The sequence below is a fragment of the Prionailurus bengalensis genome, chromosome B3 (genome assembly GCF_016509475.1).
Source record: "Prionailurus bengalensis isolate Pbe53 chromosome B3, Fcat_Pben_1.1_paternal_pri, whole genome shotgun sequence".
In the NCBI taxonomy this organism is placed as follows: domain Eukaryota; kingdom Metazoa; phylum Chordata; class Mammalia; order Carnivora; family Felidae; genus Prionailurus; species Prionailurus bengalensis.
The window spans coordinates 49,295,868-49,315,321 of NC_057355.1; the positions used below are offsets into that span (position 1 = coordinate 49,295,868).

General features: G+C 35.6%; 2 protein-coding genes across 9 annotated transcripts in view; one reads left to right on the forward strand and one right to left on the reverse strand.

The window, feature by feature from the left end:
• CCPG1 (cell cycle progression 1) overlaps positions 1 to 11,670 on the forward strand; it is a 42,593-nt gene extending 30,923 nt beyond the window's left edge. For 2 of the 8 annotated variants that reach the window (XM_043555368.1, XM_043555372.1), the window contains 4 exons: positions 1,033 to 1,044; positions 3,481 to 3,602; positions 6,838 to 8,246; positions 10,494 to 11,670. In XM_043555368.1, coding sequence (XP_043411303.1) covers positions 1,033 to 1,044; positions 3,481 to 3,602; positions 6,838 to 8,246; positions 10,494 to 10,683 — 1,733 coding nt within the window. In that variant the 3' untranslated portion in view covers positions 10,684 to 11,670. The remainder of the gene's footprint in view (positions 1 to 1,032; positions 1,045 to 3,480; positions 3,603 to 6,837; positions 8,247 to 10,493) is intronic. The other 6 variants (XM_043555373.1, XM_043555370.1, XR_006293290.1 and 3 more) reach the window with 5 other exon arrangements.
• Positions 11,250 to 19,454, reverse strand: part of PIGB (phosphatidylinositol glycan anchor biosynthesis class B) — a 40,900-nt gene continuing 32,695 nt past the window's right edge. The window contains exons 10-12 of the mRNA XM_043555375.1: positions 13,947 to 14,160; positions 12,134 to 12,314; positions 11,250 to 11,623 (exon numbers count right to left, since the gene is read on the reverse strand). Coding sequence (XP_043411310.1) covers positions 11,486 to 11,623; positions 12,134 to 12,314; positions 13,947 to 14,160 — 533 coding nt within the window. The 3' untranslated portion in view covers positions 11,250 to 11,485. The remainder of the gene's footprint in view (positions 11,624 to 12,133; positions 12,315 to 13,946; positions 14,161 to 19,454) is intronic.

Sequence of the window (19,454 nt, forward strand, 5' to 3'; positions counted from 1 at the left end):
CTCACAAAGCTGTTTTTCACTGAAGTTTGGTGGTATTTATTTAAGAAATGTAGCATCCATGTTTTTTTTTTTTTCTTTAAAGAAAAAGATTAAAAATCTGAAGTGCTTACCACAAGGGACATCATTTTAATTTAGAATCACAAACTAGCTTTAATTGTGGCTTTATTTGGAAGATTATTTAAATCTCAGTTGAAATGGTTATATTTGAAATGTCATAATAATTGGTGCTCATTATTTTTCCCCTCAGGTTTTATGCAAACATTATATTTTGTGACATTTGTTGCTGCTTCCATGATTCATATGAATTGAGAATTTATTTTTTTATAATTTATTATTATACTTTTCTCATTGTTGTTCTTGTTAGTGTTTATGTATATTGATCATCTTTAATGCAAAGCCCTTAAAAGTGTTTTGGATGAAAAGAGGAGGGAATTCCATATGGTGTTATTTTTCATTTGGGAGCCTAACTGTTGAATCTTAGTTATGTGATTGTTTCTACAAAGATAAGACTGTTTGAGAACTGAGCATTCACACTCTTTGCTGTATTAGAATTTTGAAAAAAAACACATGAAGCAAATGTTTTAGATCTTGTCACTTTTATAGATTTCAATTTGCCTTACATGAACTTCTGAGTTTTGCTGATATGATCCACAGTTTAACTTTTGGAATATTCCTGTTTTGCTAGTTCCTTTCAACAATGTGTACCTTAATGCAAAATGCACCATGTGTTAATTTTTGGAAAAGATACATTATTCAGCACAGTGTAATGTTAGAATAAGTAAGACAGTCAATACTTCTTTAAAGTCAGAGTCAATAAAATGTGTTTCTTCTTGTCTAACTTTATATTAAAAAATGAACATTTAGACTCTTGGTGGATATCTGCTTGAATTTAGTACTGAGATACTGTAATTTGTATCCTCCCTTGAAGTTTGTTGTAATGAGATTTGACTTGAAATATATGCTTAATTTTGTTATTTTCTAGCTGGAACAAATGTATGAATGTTTTTTTGAGCATGATTTCTTTCCCCACAGGTAAACATGGAGGTAACAAAGGAGAAGGTCTTCTCTTAATCTTTTTTTTCTTACTAAAAAAATTGGACAGTGATTTAATGTTAATCCAAATTGCATTAAAACCCCACCAGTTGCATGACCTTTAAGTATTTAGTGGAAAGAATAACTTAGAAACGAGTGCCTTCAAAATTAAGAAACTACTGCTCTGTTTAAAATTTTGGTTACTTGTAAATTTTACTTTAATGATTATATTTAAGAAAACATTTTCTTATACTTTTTAAAAGCATCTTTTTGGAATATGAAAGGCCTGGGTAATATGAAATAGGTCTGCATCGTGAAGAGATTAGCTTGGTGAACATATAAAAACTTCTCTGACAGTTTTTCAAGGTCACTATTTAAAGGACATCACATTTTTTTCTTAATTCTGGCACTTATCTCAACACTTTAAGAGCTCTTCTGAGTTGATTTCAGAGCCAGTTTGAATTTCTCATGCACCATGAAATTAGTCATTGCATTCCATAATCTATCATTTGGTTACTAATTATGTAACAAAACATCCCATTAAGTGAATCACTCCGAACATTCACCAAGCTTGGCTCTGTATGAGCTTGGAGAATCAGACCTTTCCTAGAAGGAAAGGAAAACTAGCAGGAGTGAGGATAGTAAAACAATGTACTACAGATAATATGGTACTGCTTTAGGGTCTGAAGGTGCTTACAAAAGTTAAAAAAATTTTTCGTGTTTGAAGCACCTGTCTTCCTTACTCTTTATACATGTCGGCTATCCATATTCTAAATCAACAGTGGAGTTCAGTTGATTCGACTTTCTCATGGAGTTGCTTTAAGTATTGATAGGCTACCCTGCTCTTCAGACATTGTAACAGAATATAACTAAGTACTAAGTTGTGTGGCACAGACAAGAATTATAGCTCAAAGGCTATACTTACTGAGTCATCCTGGAGGTGGTAGGATTTGAGCCGGGTCTGGTCTTATGCTTATGCTAGGTAGAAGGAAAGTGGATTGTTGCAGCAACGGAGAACATGATAATCTGAATGTAAACTTTGCTGGGTTTGGGAGCAGTGAGAAGACTGGCTGGACTATAGCAGAGGAGGTAAATCAGGCTACATTAAGACAGATGTCCAACGTGTACTGTGTAATAGTACTGCAAATTCAGATCTCAACACATAGTTTTAGGTTATTTTCCAAGGGGGTGAAGGAATTCATCCTGTCAGCAGTTTGAAAACAAAGAGGTTTTCGGTTATTTGGGGAACTACAAATGAATTTTCAACATTTAAAAAATCTGAAATTCTTTTGAGTAATATTGAAACAAATTTACCATACTTTTATAAATTGGAAAATTAAAAGAGAGGAAGTGAACCCTAACAGAAGAATATCAGAGCTGGTAACAGTTGTTTATAATTTGGCAAAAGTTTTCTCTTTACTATTTCTCAAGATTATTGAAGAAATCAAAGGTTCTTTTTTTTTTTAGCAGTAGGGGAAGAGGTAGTAAACTATCATTACATCTTTTCATTCCAAATTCTGTGATGTCTTTACATAATAGAATTCCACTGTAGATGTTAATGTCATGGTTGCCAAATGCCTTTTGCCTTATTTTTTTTAATGTTTACTTTATTTTGAGAGAGAGCGCGCGCACTTGCACGCATGAGCTGGGGAGGGGCAGAGAGAGGAGAGAGAATCCCAACAGGCTCCACGCTGTCAGCGCAGAGCCCGACATGGGGCTCAGTCCCATAAACCGTGAGATCATCACCTGAGCTGAAATCAGGAGCTGGATGCTTAACTGACTGAGCCACCCAGGCACCCCTTTTGCCTTATTTTTGACTTAGTGTTTTATTTTGTTTTTTTCTCTCTCATGCATGAGGAATGTAGCAGCATGTGAACAGCATGTCTTGGCAAATTAACATTTTGGTTTTTAGGGTGAAAACTTAGAGACTCCTAGTTGGCTTAAGATTTTTCACTGCTGGGATGGGGATGGTGGCACTCTAGCACAGACCTAACTAATGCAGAATTTTTAAAAGATTTGGCTGTGAGAAGGGTAGGTAATCACAGCCAATTATTTTCCTTGCTATACCTTTTGGGCTGTGTTACATCATTTAGGCAAAAATGTAGTGAGAAAAAATAGACATTTTTATTTTTCCTTTATTTTTATTTTATTTCCTTTTATTTTTATTTTATTTTTATATCCTGTGAATGGATTTCATGGTTTGTTTGTTTCCGTTGAAGACAACATTTTTTTATATCTCAGCCATCTCTCAAAAACAACAAACTTGAGCGCCATTGTTATGGTAGACTGGCTTGTTTTAATCAAAAGGATAGTGAACTGCTTAAGTATCTGTGGATGTGTGCTAAATTAAAAAAAAATGCATTAACCTACTTGGCCTGATTTATATTAACATTTATCTACCACTATTTGATGAATGACATCATGAGATTTTACTTATTCATTTTTCAGGCACAATTCAGATTCAGAAGCGTCAACAGTTAGTCAGAAAGATACATGAAGATGAATTGAATGATATGAAGGATTATCTTTCCCAATGTCAACAGGAACAAGAATCTTTTATAGATTATAAGGTAGGTACTACTAACAAACTTTATAAAAAAGACTTGTTAGCCAATAATTATTGTGCTGTTCAGATACAAGTACAAAGAAGATTATTAGTGAGTAAATATACTATTATAATTGTAGATTACTTACTGTGTCCTAGTCACTGCTGTGAGTACCTCACATACAGTATTACTCTTAATGCTCACCACACCTCTGTGAGTTAAGCAAGTATTAACTTCATTTCATAGATGGGAAAGTGGGAAAGAGGTTCAAAAAAGCTAACTTTTCCAAGGCTAGCAACTGGCAGAGCTGAATTTATCTGACACCAAAGATGTTATTTCTGATTATTATAATTAACATTTTTAATTGATATATATAGAAAACATTGTTATTATTAGCATTATTTTTATAGAACTGAACAAAACATTTCCAATAAGTGAGAAAGAGGAGTTTGTAGCCTCTCTCTAAGATCTTTCCTTCATCAAGGGAAACGAAGTAATCAGCCAGTCCTTTTTTTTCTTTGGTTTCTTGTTGGATCGGATGGAAGAGAGAGCATGTTCTACTTCCCACCTAAAACTTACCTACCACCCAGCACCTCTTTTAATACCTGTGTGGGTATGAGGACCAGCGCGATAGCTGGTCTCCTATCTGGTTCATCCATAAGAAGGGCATAGGGCTTGCAGAACTCAGGGTAGAAAAGTAAACTGTTGCTTTTTTCTTCCATTCCTTTAAATTTCCTTCAGTTGATGTGTGTATCCCTTATAGGGTCACATTACATTTCCTTAAAAGAATCCCACTTGACATCTGAATTCTTTCAGGCAGGGACTACTCAAGTTATTTGTTAATAGTGTAGTTTTTCCTACCTGGATCAAAGGATGTTGTAAAAAGAGTAGCCATTTTCTTCTTTACCATCATGGTTTCTGGTTCCATAGGATGATGTTGACTTTTAGGAGACTGACCCTGCATAGATCTTCACTGAGTCAGTTCTTGCAGATCTCTTATCTCCAGCTGTTAAATGTGGCTTTGAAGATCTTCATGGGAGACCTGACCCTGGATTTGCTTATCAGGCACTTAATTCAAGACTATGGAGTTTACTGAATGCAGAATATACCCTGCAGTCATTCTGTGGCCCCTTATGCTTTTGCATTTAAAGATAATGCTACATTACCCTGTACTACCCTGTGGTCCACTTCCATTGCATACATGAAACTTGTTTTCTCTCTCATTTGGAGAGCAGATAAAATGATGATAATGAAATTTTAAATTTTAATTTGTTCTTCGAAGACTGAAGACAGTGAACTGTCCATTTCAGATGGTTATCTTTCAAGTGGAAATACTTTTATTTAATTTTTTTATTAAAAAAATTTTTTTTTAAACATTTACTCATTTTTGAGAGACAGAGAGTGACAGAGTGTGAGTGGGACAGAGAGATAAGGGAGACACAGAATTCGAAGCAGGCTCCAGGCTCTGAGCTATCAACACAGAGTCCTATGCGGGGCTCAAACCCATGGACTGTGAGATCATGACCTGAGCTGAAGTCGGACGCTTAACCGACTGAGCCACCCACGCACTCCAATATTGTCATTCTCTATCTCTCTCTGTCTCTCTCTTTTTAAAAAAATTTTTTTAAAGTTTATTTTTTTGAGAGAGAGTGCGAGCAGGGGAGGGGCAGAGAGAGACAGGGAGACACAGAATCCGAAGCAGGCTCCAGGCTCTGAGCTGTCAGCACAGAGCCCAATGTGGGGCTCGAACTCACAAGCTGTGAGATCATGACCTGAGCCAAAGTCAGACACGCAACCAACTGAGCCACCCAGGTGCCCCCTGTTATTCTCTTAAAGGACTTTTTTTTTTGTTTTTGTATATCGGATTTTTTTTTGTCTGATTCAAATGAATAACCATAATGTCTGTGGTAAATTAAGTAAAATTTAAGTGTCATTTGCTGATTTATACATAAGATACTCTAACTGATTAGATAATGCTATAACAATTAACTTGTTTAAGCATATTGTTTAGTTTCTTGCTGTTTTGGTGAACGTTTATTACTAATAACATCTTGAAAGAAAGATCATTCAAGGCTACTTTGAAATGCAGCAAAATTCTGTAAACCTAATTGAACATAGTTTTTTTTCTCTATCAAGGGTGCTGACTTCTAGCTATAATTTTATTTTTATAAAAAATTATCTTCACTTAAGGGTCCGAGAAGCCTCTAGTCCTGCCTAAATTCTCTTTAGGAGACTTCTCAGGAGAGATTAGAGTCCTGTAGTCAAAAGATAGAAGACCTGTCTCCTTTTCTTCTAACTTGTAAGTGGACCTAGAAACCATTAAGGCTTTAATATGATTATGGGAAATAGTAATCACTAATGAACACTAATCAGAAGTACTCCTAGTTCTATTTTAGAAATCTTACTAGGGATAAACTAGGCTATAGCTAATTTTTTTCCGGTCTTTAAATTCTTCCAACATGCTGTGTTGTTGTTGTTGCTGTTTATTTATATTTAATGAAACATTTCATTTTATATATATTTTTTAAGTAGGCTCTACACCCCTGGGGCGCCTGGGTGGCTCAGTCAGTTGAGCTTCCGACTTCGGCTCAGGTCATGATCTCATGGTCCATGAGTTCAAGCCCCCTGTCGGGCTCTTTGCTGACAGCTTGGACCCTGGAGCCTGTGTCAGATTCTGTGTCTCCCGCTCTCTCTGACCCTTCCCCATTCATGCTCTGTCTCTCTCTGTCTCAAAACTAAATAAACATTAAAAAAAAATTTTTTTAAAGTAGGCTCTACACCCCAGCATGGAGCCCAGTGTGAAGCTTGAACTCATGATTCCAAGATCAAGACCTGAGCTGAGATCAAGGATTGGTCACTTGCATACTGAACCACCCAGGGGCCCCAGCTATGTTATTATTTTGATGTAGCTCTGTGCTGTGCATTTTCTTCCATATGAACCTTTTTATTTTTACATCTTGAAATACATACATATACACTACAAATACATATACTGCATAAAGGGTAGTCTGCAGAAATAGACACGTGGGGCTCCTGGCTGGCTCAGTCGGTAGAGTGATCTTGGTTCTTGGATCTTAATCTTGGTTGTGACTTTGAGCCCCACATTGGGTGTGGAGATTACTTAAAAATAAAATCTTAAAAAAAATAGATACTAAAAATTTATGAGTATTGGTTATATATGATTTCATCTTACAGATTTAAATTGAGCTTTTAAATAAGGCATTTGACATTTTTCTTTCTTCTCTTTCAAAAAATTTAGTCATTGAAGGAAAACCTTGCAAGATGTTGGGCCCTTACTGAAGAAGAGAAGGTGGCCTTTGAAACTCAGAAAAAGAACCTTGATACAGAAAATCAGTATTTAAGAATATCTCTGGAGAAGGAAGAAGAAGCCTTATCTTCATTACAGGAAGAGTTAAGGAAACTAAGAGAACAGATTAGGCTATTGGAAGATAAAGGGACAGGTACTGAATTAGTTACAGAAAATCAGAAACTTAAGCAGCATCTGGAAGAAGAAAAGCTGAAGACACACAGCTTTCTTAATCAAAGGGAGACTCTTTTGGCAGAAGCAAAGATGCTAAGGAAGGAACTGGAGAGAGAACGACTGATAACCATGGCTTTAAAGGTGGAACTCCAGCAGTTAAGCTCTAGTGAATCATATGGCAACCCAGACTCTCCGAATGTATTGACTGAAAAAAAGGAAATAGAAATCTTACGGGAAAGACTCACTGAGCTGGAGCAGAAGCTAAACTTTGAACAGCAGCGTTCTGATTTGTGGGAAAGGCTGTATATTGAGGCAAAAGATCAAAATGTAAAACAAGAAACTGATGGAAAAAAGAAAGGGAGCAGAGGAAACCACAGGGCTAAAAATAAATCAAAGGAAACATTTTTGGGTTCAGTTAAGGAAACATTTGATGCCATGAAGAATTCTACCAAGGAGTTTGTGAGACATCATAAAGAAAAAATTAAACAAGCTAAAGAAGCTGTGAAAGAAAATCTGAAAAAGTTTTCAGATTCAGTTAAATCCACTTTCAGGCATTTCAAAGATACCACCAAGAATATCTTTGATGAAAAGGGCAATAAAAGATTTGGTGCAACAAAAGAAGAAGCAGCTAAAAAACCGACAGTCTTTAGTGAATATTTACACCCACAGTATAAGTCACGTACACAAAACCAGAATAATAGAGGCCCTACTATGCAAAGAGAGGGAAGGAAAGAAAAGCCAATTCACTTTGAAGAATTTAGAAAAAATACAAAATCACAGAAATGCAGTTCTGAGCATGACTGTAGTGCAAATTTTGATTCTTTCAGAAAGTCTTGTTCTGGTGTATTTGAATGTGCTCAACAGGAATCCATTAACCTTTTTAATATGAAAGTGTTGAATCCTGTAAGGATAGATGAATTTAGACAGTTAATTGAAAGGTATTTATTAGAAAAACTGGATAGTTTTCATCACTGGAAAGAACTTGATCAGTTCATCAATAAGTTTTTCCTAAATGGTGTCTTTATACATGATCAGAAGCTCTTCACAGACTTTGTTAATGATGTTAAAGATTATCTTAAAGACATGAAGGAATATCAAGTAGATAATGATGGAGTGTTTGAGAAGTTGGATGGATATATATATAGACACTTCTTTGGTCACACTCTTTCCCCTCCATATGGACCCAGGTCGGTTTACATAGCACCATGTTATTATAATAGTTTTTAACATTTATAGATTGGGTAGCATTTTTATCATTTTAACATCGTGGAATGTTACTATCCATAAAGTACTTTTTATAAAGAAAAAAAGTGTTATTTGTAAAAGTACTTTATTGCTAGAGAATTTAGAATAAATTAAATGGAAAGATAAAATTTTAATAGCTATTACAAACTGAAAATTTCATATGATCACTTTGACTCGAGCAAATGGTTTAATTTCTGCCTTAAAAATATGTTAAGGGAAAAAGATCCTATTTTAGCCTATCTTGTTTCTTTTCATTATAGTTTATATGAAAAGGTAATTAAGTGAAATTATTTTCCTTTAATCTTTTATTTTTTTACTCACTTTGGGTGAGTAAATTCAGATTTCACTCTGAAATTGGAAGAACTCGTGTGTAACAGTTTGCATTGACCCACTTACTTATCTAATTCCACTTACCAACTAAATTATGATACTTAATAGTTAGTACAAAATTATCTTTGATAAAGGTAGAGGCAAACTTAGCAAGCTACAGGTTATAATATGTGTGGCTTATATGCATAATTTCTAAATAAAACTATTCATTGCTTATTAGCTTTATATTCTGTAACCTGAAACTCACCTAATCTTCAAATGTTAGCTTTATTTTTTTATCCTTAAGATAGTTATATATTATCTTTCTGAATAAATGTAATGTGTCTATAAAATAATGAGACTGATTCTGGTATCTTTAGTCATTAAATATCTAGTGCCTCAATGAGCAAAACAGTGTGAGGCTGCCCTGATGAAACATGAAAAACTCTTGCCATCAAGGAGCTCACAAGCTTTTGGAGAGTTAGGTAAATATAAGAAATGAAGTGAGGAATGGAGATATTGTATGTGGTGGCCTCAACCTGGAGATGTTTTGGGAGGCTTCATGAGTGAGGTGGTCTTTGAACTGAACTTCTTTAAACTGGTTTTTGAAGGAGAAATGAGAATTTGTCAAGCAGATAGAGTAGGACATTCTATTCAAAGAGAACTTCATTTGCACACATTTGGAGATGTGAAGACATGTCCTTTTAAGGAGGCAAGGTAGTGCTGGGGTATGAAAAGATACAGATCTTTTGTGAAGATCAGAAGGACTTCATTTTATGCTAAAAGACTTGTTGCATTTTGGGTCATTGGCAATAGCCTGGAAGATTAGTTGGAAAGAGTGAAGCTGGTAGGTAGTCTTTGAAAAAGTACAGACATGAGCTGATGATTAACTAGGTTAATAGTATGAGTGGGAGAGAGATTTGAATAATATATAAGAAGAAAAATTGGTGGTATTTCTTGTGAAAGAGAAGTAGAAAATAACATTTCTTCCAGATTTCTGGGTTGGATCACTAGTTGGATAGTGGCATCACTAAGGTAAGGGATGCGAGGGCATTTTGAGTAAGGGGAATTGGAATTGAGAATTGGGCTTGGAGGTAACTATTGACAGTCACATGGAAAAAATTAGTTGGCCATTAGATACATGACTCTAGTCCAAATTCTGTGTGCATATAGATAGTCTAGGCTGGGGGTGTTTATCAGAATCTTGGGGAACACTAACACGTAAGGGGTTGTGGAGAATGAAGGCTGAGAAGAAGACCATAGAATAGCATCATGAAAATTGAAAGATCATCTCAAGTGAAAGGAATATACAGACGTGTGTCAAATGCTTTAAACATTAAACAAAAGAGACTGGATTTCTTGGTTGGGGAATTGGGTGGCCATGAATGGCATTATGGACTGTTTTAGTGAGGTAGTGAAGAAGCCTGATTATGGAGTTTGAGGAAAACCGTAAATACAGACCTTTGTTTATGAACCTTAGCTGCGGCTGTAAAGAGGAAAAAAAAAAAAAAAAAGACTTTCTTTTGTTTGTAAGAGATGTATAAATATTCCTGCTGAGGGGTGAAGCCAATGGGGAGGGATTGGTTTTGCAGGAAAGGAAAAATAATGGAAACACATCTCATTATTTTATTGTCACATTTCTATTTATTTGTTGAGTATTTCCCCTTTGTTGCCACTACAGTTATGTTTGTCTATTTTTTCTGCCTGTAGGATAAAAGTATAATACTGAATCTTTTTGGTATGGTTGTATTAGGATTATACTTCAGGTTAATTTAACATCCTTTTTCAGTGTTCAGATAATTAATGGAGAAAAACATTAAAATTGTTTCTTGTTTAAATTTAACTCTAACATAGATGAAAAATGTGTTTACTGCTTTCAGTCGACCAGATAAAAAGCAACGTATGGTAAATATTGAAAACTCCAGGCATCGAAAACAAGAGCAGAAGCACCCTCAGCCACAACCTTATAAAAGGGAAGGTAAATGGCATAAATATGGTCGCACTAATGGAAGACACATGGCAAATCTTGAAATAGAATTGGGGCAGTTACCTTTTGACCCTAAATATTGATTGTCATGATTAAGTTAAATTAGAAAATGGTAACAGAAACATGGATGGTATCTACAATGTTTGGTATTGAAACTAAAATGAAATTATCAAGATAATGTCTTTCTATCATTTCTAAGTATCAGTTTGATGACTTTACATTATTACTCAGAAGCATCAAGCAAAAGCTTACTAACTTGCATTTTCCTGTAGTTTAGTTTTGCTGAAATTTTTTTGGCACTGGAAATGTTCAACTGTAGTTTCAAGGAAGCCAGGCATGCAACAGATTTTGTGCATGAAATGAGTCTTCCTTTCAGTGTATGAGCTTAAAGCAAGCTCAAATCCTATGACAAAGTGTAATTAACACTGATATTTGTGTTAAATTTGCAGTAGAGCTTGAAAAAGTACCTTGTGATGGAATTTCATCTTTAACACTTTATAATCTTACACTTGCTTCTTGTCTTTTTGTGGGTTCAAGAGCCCGTTGACTTGTGAAGAATTTGCTGCCTTCTTATGAGCTTGCTGACTTGTTCTCTTGTGAAATTTCTTGCACATCTGAATATTGTGGAAGAAACAATAAAACTACACCATGAGGAAAACTAAAGGTCTTTATTTAAAATCTGGCATTTGTATTAATATATGATTTTATACTTTGTGATATTTTTCATACATTGCCTCAGTAGTGATATTTGGTAAATCAGTTCAGTGGTGTTTTGCTAGTTCATAAATTTTACCCAGTATTTACAGGAGTATTTACGCAGCATCTGAATATTTCTACCCAGCAGTGTCTGTTTCTCTAGAAAAGATTTAAACACAGTTGAGAATTTCAGCTTCTGTTGAGTTTCCTTTTTAATTTCCGTTCATAGACATATATGTGACTTCCAGTTCGACCTTCTGGCAAGTGAGTGTGGAAGAACACAGCAGTTCTCTCGTAGCTGCTTGAAATTAGGAAAGCACTTATTTCCTAGAAGTAAATAAACGTTTAAATAAATAAAGGCTACATTTTGCTGAGCACTGTTTCAAGAATTTTAGAATGACCTCATTTGCGTCTCTACCACTTTTTTCTTAATAAAACAATATAGTTCCTTAATAAAAGAATTAACTTGTTAAGTAACATATGTATCTTGATAGTTATAGAACTGGGACGGATTTTCACCAGGGAAAAGACGAATTACAAATTATGGGGGATGGTGGGGTGCCTGCATGGCTCAGTTGATTGAGTGTCATGATCTCACGGTTTGAGTTCGAGCCCCTCATCAGCTTGCTGCTGTCAGTGCAAAGCCCACTTCACATCCTTTGTCCCCCTCTGTTTGCCCCTCCTCTGCTCATGCTCTCTCAAAAATAAGTAAAACATTTAAAAAAATATATGGGTGTTGGAAGGGACCTTAAAAAAGTTATGTTGTCTATTTACTTGAGTGCTAAACTTGAGGTGAAATATAAATAGTAAGTTTCCCCTTTTTTCATGTTTCCTTACCTCCTCTAAAATGCTGAAGATGATCAAGTGAGTAGGCAGTGTTGAATCATTGTGAAACTCTCTATAAAGCCAGTTTAAGGGATTTAGATAAAATATATCTGCTTCATCAAGATACTGACTTTTTCCAGTCAGGTCTGGGGGACATTGGAGAAATCTCATTGGAAGTGGGTAGTGGACATGGCTGTGAAGAGAAAGTTAAGTTAAAAGTTACAAGAAGTAATAAAATTTTTTTTTTCCAAGTACTCTTAAAATCCATCATGTTCACATAAGAAAATGTGAAATCTGAATCTTAAATGGGTTCCAATTGAGGTGAAGAAGCAAGCCTTTAATGTAGTTTTCTCAGAGATGGACAATATGATTCTTACACCATGTTGCTTGTTGCCGCAGCAGCATAACCATCAAGTCCAAACTAAAGCATGAAACGTCACTTCAAGGTGGGATAGTAAGTAGTGTGGGAGACTCCATCTTCTGTAACAGTATGCTCTTGCAAGAATGGAAGGGGCCTTTGGGACCAGGTAGGTTACTTGTTAATAAGAGTAATTCCCCATAGGCTTAATTGGCAAGGTAGAAAATTTCATGAACCACAAAGGATTCTCGCTTTCTTCCCTTTCTGCTCTGAAAGGGGATGGATCACATCCTTTAAATAAGTTTTTTCCTGTGTGGTTTTTGTTTTTTGTTTGTTTTAGATTTATTTAAATAAGCTTTAGTAACCGAGCAACATATGTTCACTGATTAAAATCCAAATAAGTAATGGTTTTATTGTGGCATAGAAAGACTACAGTGCATGTAAAAAAGATGGAATGATGAATTAGGACAACTTAAGCCAGTTGCTTGCACCATGCAAAAGCCATGTTTATAACTTAGCCTCAGGAAATATAACTGTGTGATAGAGGTTTTTGTTATCTATGAAATGCATACAAGTAAATTTACACAAGACCTAACACTTCATGGACTTTTATAATTTAGGAGATGAAAATCTTGCTTCAGGGAGAAAATAGAAACACCTGAGAAAAAGTTGCCAGCCTTCTACTCCAAAGTAGGCATTAGACATTTTTTGCTCCATTGTGCAGTTTGAAAAATGTAAGATAAGAACTTGGTGAACTATTCAAAGCCTAAGACATCAACTGCTACAACCATGTATGAAAAGCATCTTGGTGCCTTTAGAATTCCTGTTGTCTGCAGCATTACTGCTATCATGAGCATGGATAGATAGTGAATGTCCCACTCTCAGCTCTGGTCTTTTTTATATAGTAGGTGAGCCTCAAGTTGAAGGGATACTTGGGGTCTTAAATCAAACTGGTGGCTTTTGCTAGCCAATCCCAACTTTCCAAATTGTGTATCAATGATCCGGCATTGATGATTCAGTTAAGCAGAGTATTGCAAAAGTGTTAAGTTACCTTAAAATGATATCAACTTTGATATTTAGTTGACTATGCACATGGAAAATTAACTTGAGATTGTTTAAAGCCAGGTTAAGTAGGTGTATAACTTTTTAAAAGAAAGCAGTTTACTCTTGTACCATTATTGGGCATTTGGTAATGAATGCAGCTTAGAACAGAAGCATAGGACCAAATGGATATCTTTTAAACTGTCCTGCAAAATTAAGGCAATTTTAGTGTTATATTTCTCAGAAACACTTAATTCAAGCATTAGGATATCATCTAACTGAATTAACTAATTTTTATAGGTGAGACAACTGATAGGAAAAGAGATCACTTGATCAGTGGTCAGTTAATTTAAACTCAGGAATCTGAGGAATTTAAGTAGTCAGTTTCATTTTCTTAATAGCATATAGTGGAACAATTTGTATTACCTATAATAAGGAGTAGAGTGGCAAGGCATCATTATAAACACTGAGGCTGAAGATATATTGGGATTATTGTAACAGAGTTCTTGAATATGAGTCATGACATCAAGAGTACCTCGTTGATGAACTAAACCAGTATAGAAGGCGAGGAGCATATTTGATAAAAACAGGAAACTGAGTGCTGGTTTCTTCCACGTTTTGAGGTGGTTTAGTGAGTACCCTGTATGAAGATAGACATGTTGAACCATAATACTGGCACTCTTGTTTTAGGATAGCTAAGCAAATGTTAACTGCAGATACGTTTGTAATCTTTAATGGAAGTAGCACAAACTGTAATGCTGTCATAGACAAACAAGAAATAAGCAATAGGTGATCTTTATAATTTCTCTAAACCATTCACTATCATTGCCCTCTGGTCTTGACCTTTTTCTAGAAAAAATGATAGTGGAAAAAGTATGGCTAGGGAGTCCAACAGACCCAGATTTGAATTCTAACTCTGGCACAAATTGCTTTCCTTTGCTGAGCATTAGGTTTCCCATCTGCAAATGGGATAACAGTAACTTTTCCAAGTATTAGAAAAATGTATGTCCTGTGCTTGTCATGGTACATAGTAGTTTGTTTACCTATCTCTTCTCTTTCATCTCCCAAGCACTAGCATTGGATTGCATACATATAGTCTCAGTAATTCTGGACGAAGACCAGCAGAGTATCCTCTTAGAAAAATAAACCACTGGGGAGATTTTCAGTAGTTCCTATATGTTTGGTGGCATGGATGGATATCGTTTTCTGAAAGAACTATGTCTTTTGCTACAATGTTGGGCAATTTGGAGATGCTGAACACTTTTTCCATTTGTAAAATAACTCTTGCATGTGGCAAAAAACCCCAAGCAGAACAGAGTAAATGAAAAGTAAAAGTCCCCTGTCCTCCTCCTATAGTCCTGCTCCCCAGTAATAATCATTGATAATGAGCACATTAGGATCTGATGAAAATACCATAAAATAACAGGCCTTTACACTGGGAAAGAAAAAGCTTTCTTGCCATTTTGTTCATTCTCCATCCACATGTACTGTCTCCTGGAATTAGATCATTGTTCTTTTGGAATTTGGGTACCCAGAATCTAGTCTGTGGCTTGCCTGAAATTTTAGCACTAATTCCCACTGGGGCCAAGGCACTGTTTTCCATGATTATCACCTAATTGACTGTTATCAGCTGTTTCAGCTTGGCTCAATCACTAAAAACAATTGAACATGAATAAAATTAATTTTGAACTATTCCCATATAAGGACATTAACATAAGGTTGGCCTAGGAGGGATTGTTTCAAAAACAGGAGTAAATTAAGATCTGTATTTCACTTGAATCACATCTAGTACTTGACACTAACTGAAGACACTCATTCTTTCAAGTTACCATTGTTGCAGATTAAGAAAACTGTTAACATTCAGTTTAGGAAAAACTGAAGATACCTTTCATTGTACACTTAAATGTTAATTAGATACGGGGCCTTAACAGCTTTTCTTTTATCTGTATTCGTTGCTTTGAAGATTATAGATAACATAATGCATATAAACAATATAATTGAAAATACGGCTATTGAAAATAATAATGAAAATAACTTCATCTATTCCAAGACATTTGATACCTGCCACTTACTTGATAGCTGAATCAAATTTGTGCAGGAAATCTTAGATACCCAATTTTGTTCCTCAAGGAAATGTTTTAGATAACATTACCTGTAGCTCATTCTGTTCATCAGTTGGAGTATCACACATCCCTGTCACCTAGTGCCTCAGATTACAAAAAGCTATCAAGTCTATCCTGGCAAGGTACTTTAGAAGACAGCTTGCCCTCAGGAATATTCAAATAAAGTATAACTTGGGCATCTGGGAAGTGGTACACTAGTTAACAATTTGTTCATTCACTAAATGTTCCTTAAAGTTTTTCAGAAACTGGCATTAGGGAGACAATGTTATGAGTGACTGATACAAAACTGGAGTACATGGTGGTGAATGTTGTAAAAATGGCATTTGAGGTAGAATGCTGGAAGAAAATGTGCTTGTATTTCCAGCTTCTTCAGTAAGGAGAGGAGTCTTAAGTTAGGTAATGCTTCTATTTCTTTGTGGTGATTTTAGGATGGATTCTTTCAGAGAGAATTCAGTCTCCATATTTGTAGAAATAATACATAGAAAATGCTGGGAAGAGAAGGAAAGAATGAACTGTTGAACAGACTTGAATTTGAATACTGAGGGTTTTCAAACTGACATTGAACATTTCCAAGGGGATTTCTGAAACTGGAGTTGTTAAAGGGAGAGTTGGAAATATAGTATAGCTACAGTGCTAGTCTGTGCCACAGGAGAAGCTTAGGATCCATGGTTTTCTTACAGGGAAGTACTATGGTTTCTTCACCATTTTAAAGAGGCAATTAACAAGATCCTAGTAACTGCTGCCCAGTAAGTTTACATAATTGTATGTACAAATAATATGGAGATGCGGCTCTCATTGAAAGGATCCACCCTAAAGTGAACTAGCTTCTGAAAGGAATAATCCTCACAATGTAATGTAAGTAAGCATTACCTAACCTGAAATGTGAGACCTCTCTCCCAATTACTGAAGATTCTGGGAGCTTTCTATCTGTTCTATAAACCACTTACAGAAATCTGTCAGCCTATCATGTAATTTCTACGAGAATAAAGATGTGGTAAGAACCCAGTGACTACTTGTCAGGATACAGATTCCTTCACTTCACATACAGTAGTCCTCCCTTCTCTGCGGGGGATACATTCCAGGACTCCCACTGGATGCCTAAAACTGCTGATAGTTGAGAACCCTATACTCTTCCTATACCTACATACCTATGATGTTTAACGTACAAATTAGGCATGGTAAGAAGTTAACAATAACTAATACTAAACAATTATAACAGTATGCTATAATAAAAGTTGTATGAACGTGGTCTCAAAATTTATTGTACTGTAGCCATCCTCTTTGTGATGATGTGAGATGATAAAATGCCTATGTGATGAGATGAAGTCTGGTGAATGACACAGGCATTGTGACGTAGCATTAGGCTACTACTGACCTCAGGATGGTCAGAAAGGAGATCATGTACTTCTGAACCACAGTTTACTGCAGGTAACTGATATTGTGGAAAGTGAGCCATGAATAGGGGCAGGCCTACCATAAATTCTAACTCAGTGCTAAATAACATCCCAGAATATTTAATTTTCTTCTGTTACCTATGCCAACAAAGGTACATAAAAAAGGGTATACAGGAAGTTTTTGTAAGAATTTATAAGAAAGTGAAAATTCTCTCTGGGAAATGGGGCTAGATTATTCAGAGGGTGACAACTATAGGGTTTTGTCTTTTTGTACCATGAGTATATTTTTATAATACACACACTGGGTTCTTATCCAATCACTATCAGACTATTGTTAAACCATTATGTCCCAGTTGACCACTCTCCAGGATAAAATCTAAAAACTTGAATATGCAAAGAAGGCCCTGCATGAGTTGGTTCTTTTTTTACTCAGACGTATCTTCTAATCATCACATGATTTATCTTGATATACACAATTACTTTTTAAGTTTTGGATACTTAATGTTACAATCTGTATTCTTAAGCAGTAACTGATGAGTTCCTTCTTCCCAAGGTAAGGTTCATTGTAATGGAGAGGATGAGAAAGTAAGGGGCTGTATATTCCTGATCCACCAGGTTCTACCAACCAGAGGTGTTTCTCTGTGTTGAACTTTTCATTTTGAAATACTCTAGGAAAGCTGTTAGGTTAACTTAAATTCAGTGTTTACATGAGAAAAAGGGTGGTTTTAATTCTGTAATGTAACATACAGGAGAATGGGCCTGGGAAAGAGAGGGTTTATTTTTATTTGAAAGGAGACTTTATTAAGAATAAGAGTAATAAGAATATTGGGCACAGAGGATGGTATCAGGAAGAATTTTGTTTTCCTACTTTGCTGAGGAAATAAAGCTATTTTCATCTTCATGGCGAGAAGTCCTAAATAATGCCAAAAACAAAGATGTTTAAAGGCATTATGAGCATTTTATTTAAAGAGATGAATATCAAACCACCTAAAAGAGTTTAGGTAATTCTGAGAAGGGGAACTGGGAGGGTGGGAAGGGAACCATTGTTTTTTAAAACAAACTTAGGGAATGGCTTTTGAAACAACAGGCATGTGCAATTTTGACAAAAATAGTATATGGAGAAACAAAGTGGCCTAATCAGAGATCAGCAAGTTTGCATTGGCCACTTTGGTAGAAACAAATTAAGCAGATACTCAATGTAGAATTAGTAGCAGATGTTAGGAACCTCATCAGCACAAATGACAGAGGTTCAACTAAAAATTTCAATGTTACTAGGCCAATGGCACCTGTCTTAACAGATGAGGAAACTGACGCACAAGGTTAGATCACTAAGGATAAGAGCCAAATATAGAAGATATGTTTTCCAGAGTTAGGTCCTATTTTGAACAGTACTCAGGGAAATTCAAATTAGGCAAGAGAAATTATTGGAGATTGAAAAAATGGCTGCAGTTTTTCCTCTTCATGTGTCCAGTCCCTACCTGAGCCTGAAGTTTATCTCTCCTCTCGAATCTGGCCTGGCTTTGCGACTTGCTTTGACCAAAAGAATGTGGTGGAATGGACAGTGTGCCAACTACAGACATAATAAGTGAAGTTTTAAGCCACTAAAAGGTGGCTGTTACATAGCAATTGATGGAGTTGTGTTTATATAAAAATCAGGTTAAAAGAGGTCACAAAAGAACAAAAACTGAGATTTGAGATATAATAAAACTCAAGATTTCATGACACAGACTGGACCATTTAAAACAACTCCAAAGAGAACTACTGCCTGCTACTGTTCCTGAACATCCAAAGATTAATGTCTGTTGGTTCACTATGGACTCTTAGTGGGAAAAGACGTCTCCTAGGAATTAGAATTTTTAGGTCTAATTCAAGGACTGTAGATACATGTATCCACAGGAAAAGATCACATTCTCTGAGAAGATGAGGGGTTTTGCTAGTTCCTGGTCCTTTAGGGATCCTTCTGAGTGGACACAGGATGGCACAAAGGCTGATTATCGTTCATTAGAAGGGGATCTCTTCAGCCCTCATCAGCATTTTTTCTCAATCTCTGGGACTGGAAATGTCACGAGGAACCTGCCATTTAAACAATTCATTGTTTTGGACTGGGAATGAGGATTCACACAACTCAGTCTTTCTCTAAAACATTCTCTAAAGACAGAAGGCACAGAAGTGGAATGCTGGAAAAACTCAAATTATACAAATGGAATGAAACCAAATTCCTAAATTAACCAAACAACAACACCACACACAAATATTTGTCCTCCAGTATGGCAATATACCTGGGCAAAAACCAAACAATTTATAACTTTAACTCCAATTCACATCATTGTAAAGCAAAAATTTAAATCTGAATAGTGGTTCATAAACAGATTTGCTCTGGTGAATGGCCCCAGTATTCTTAAGACTTGCCAAATAGC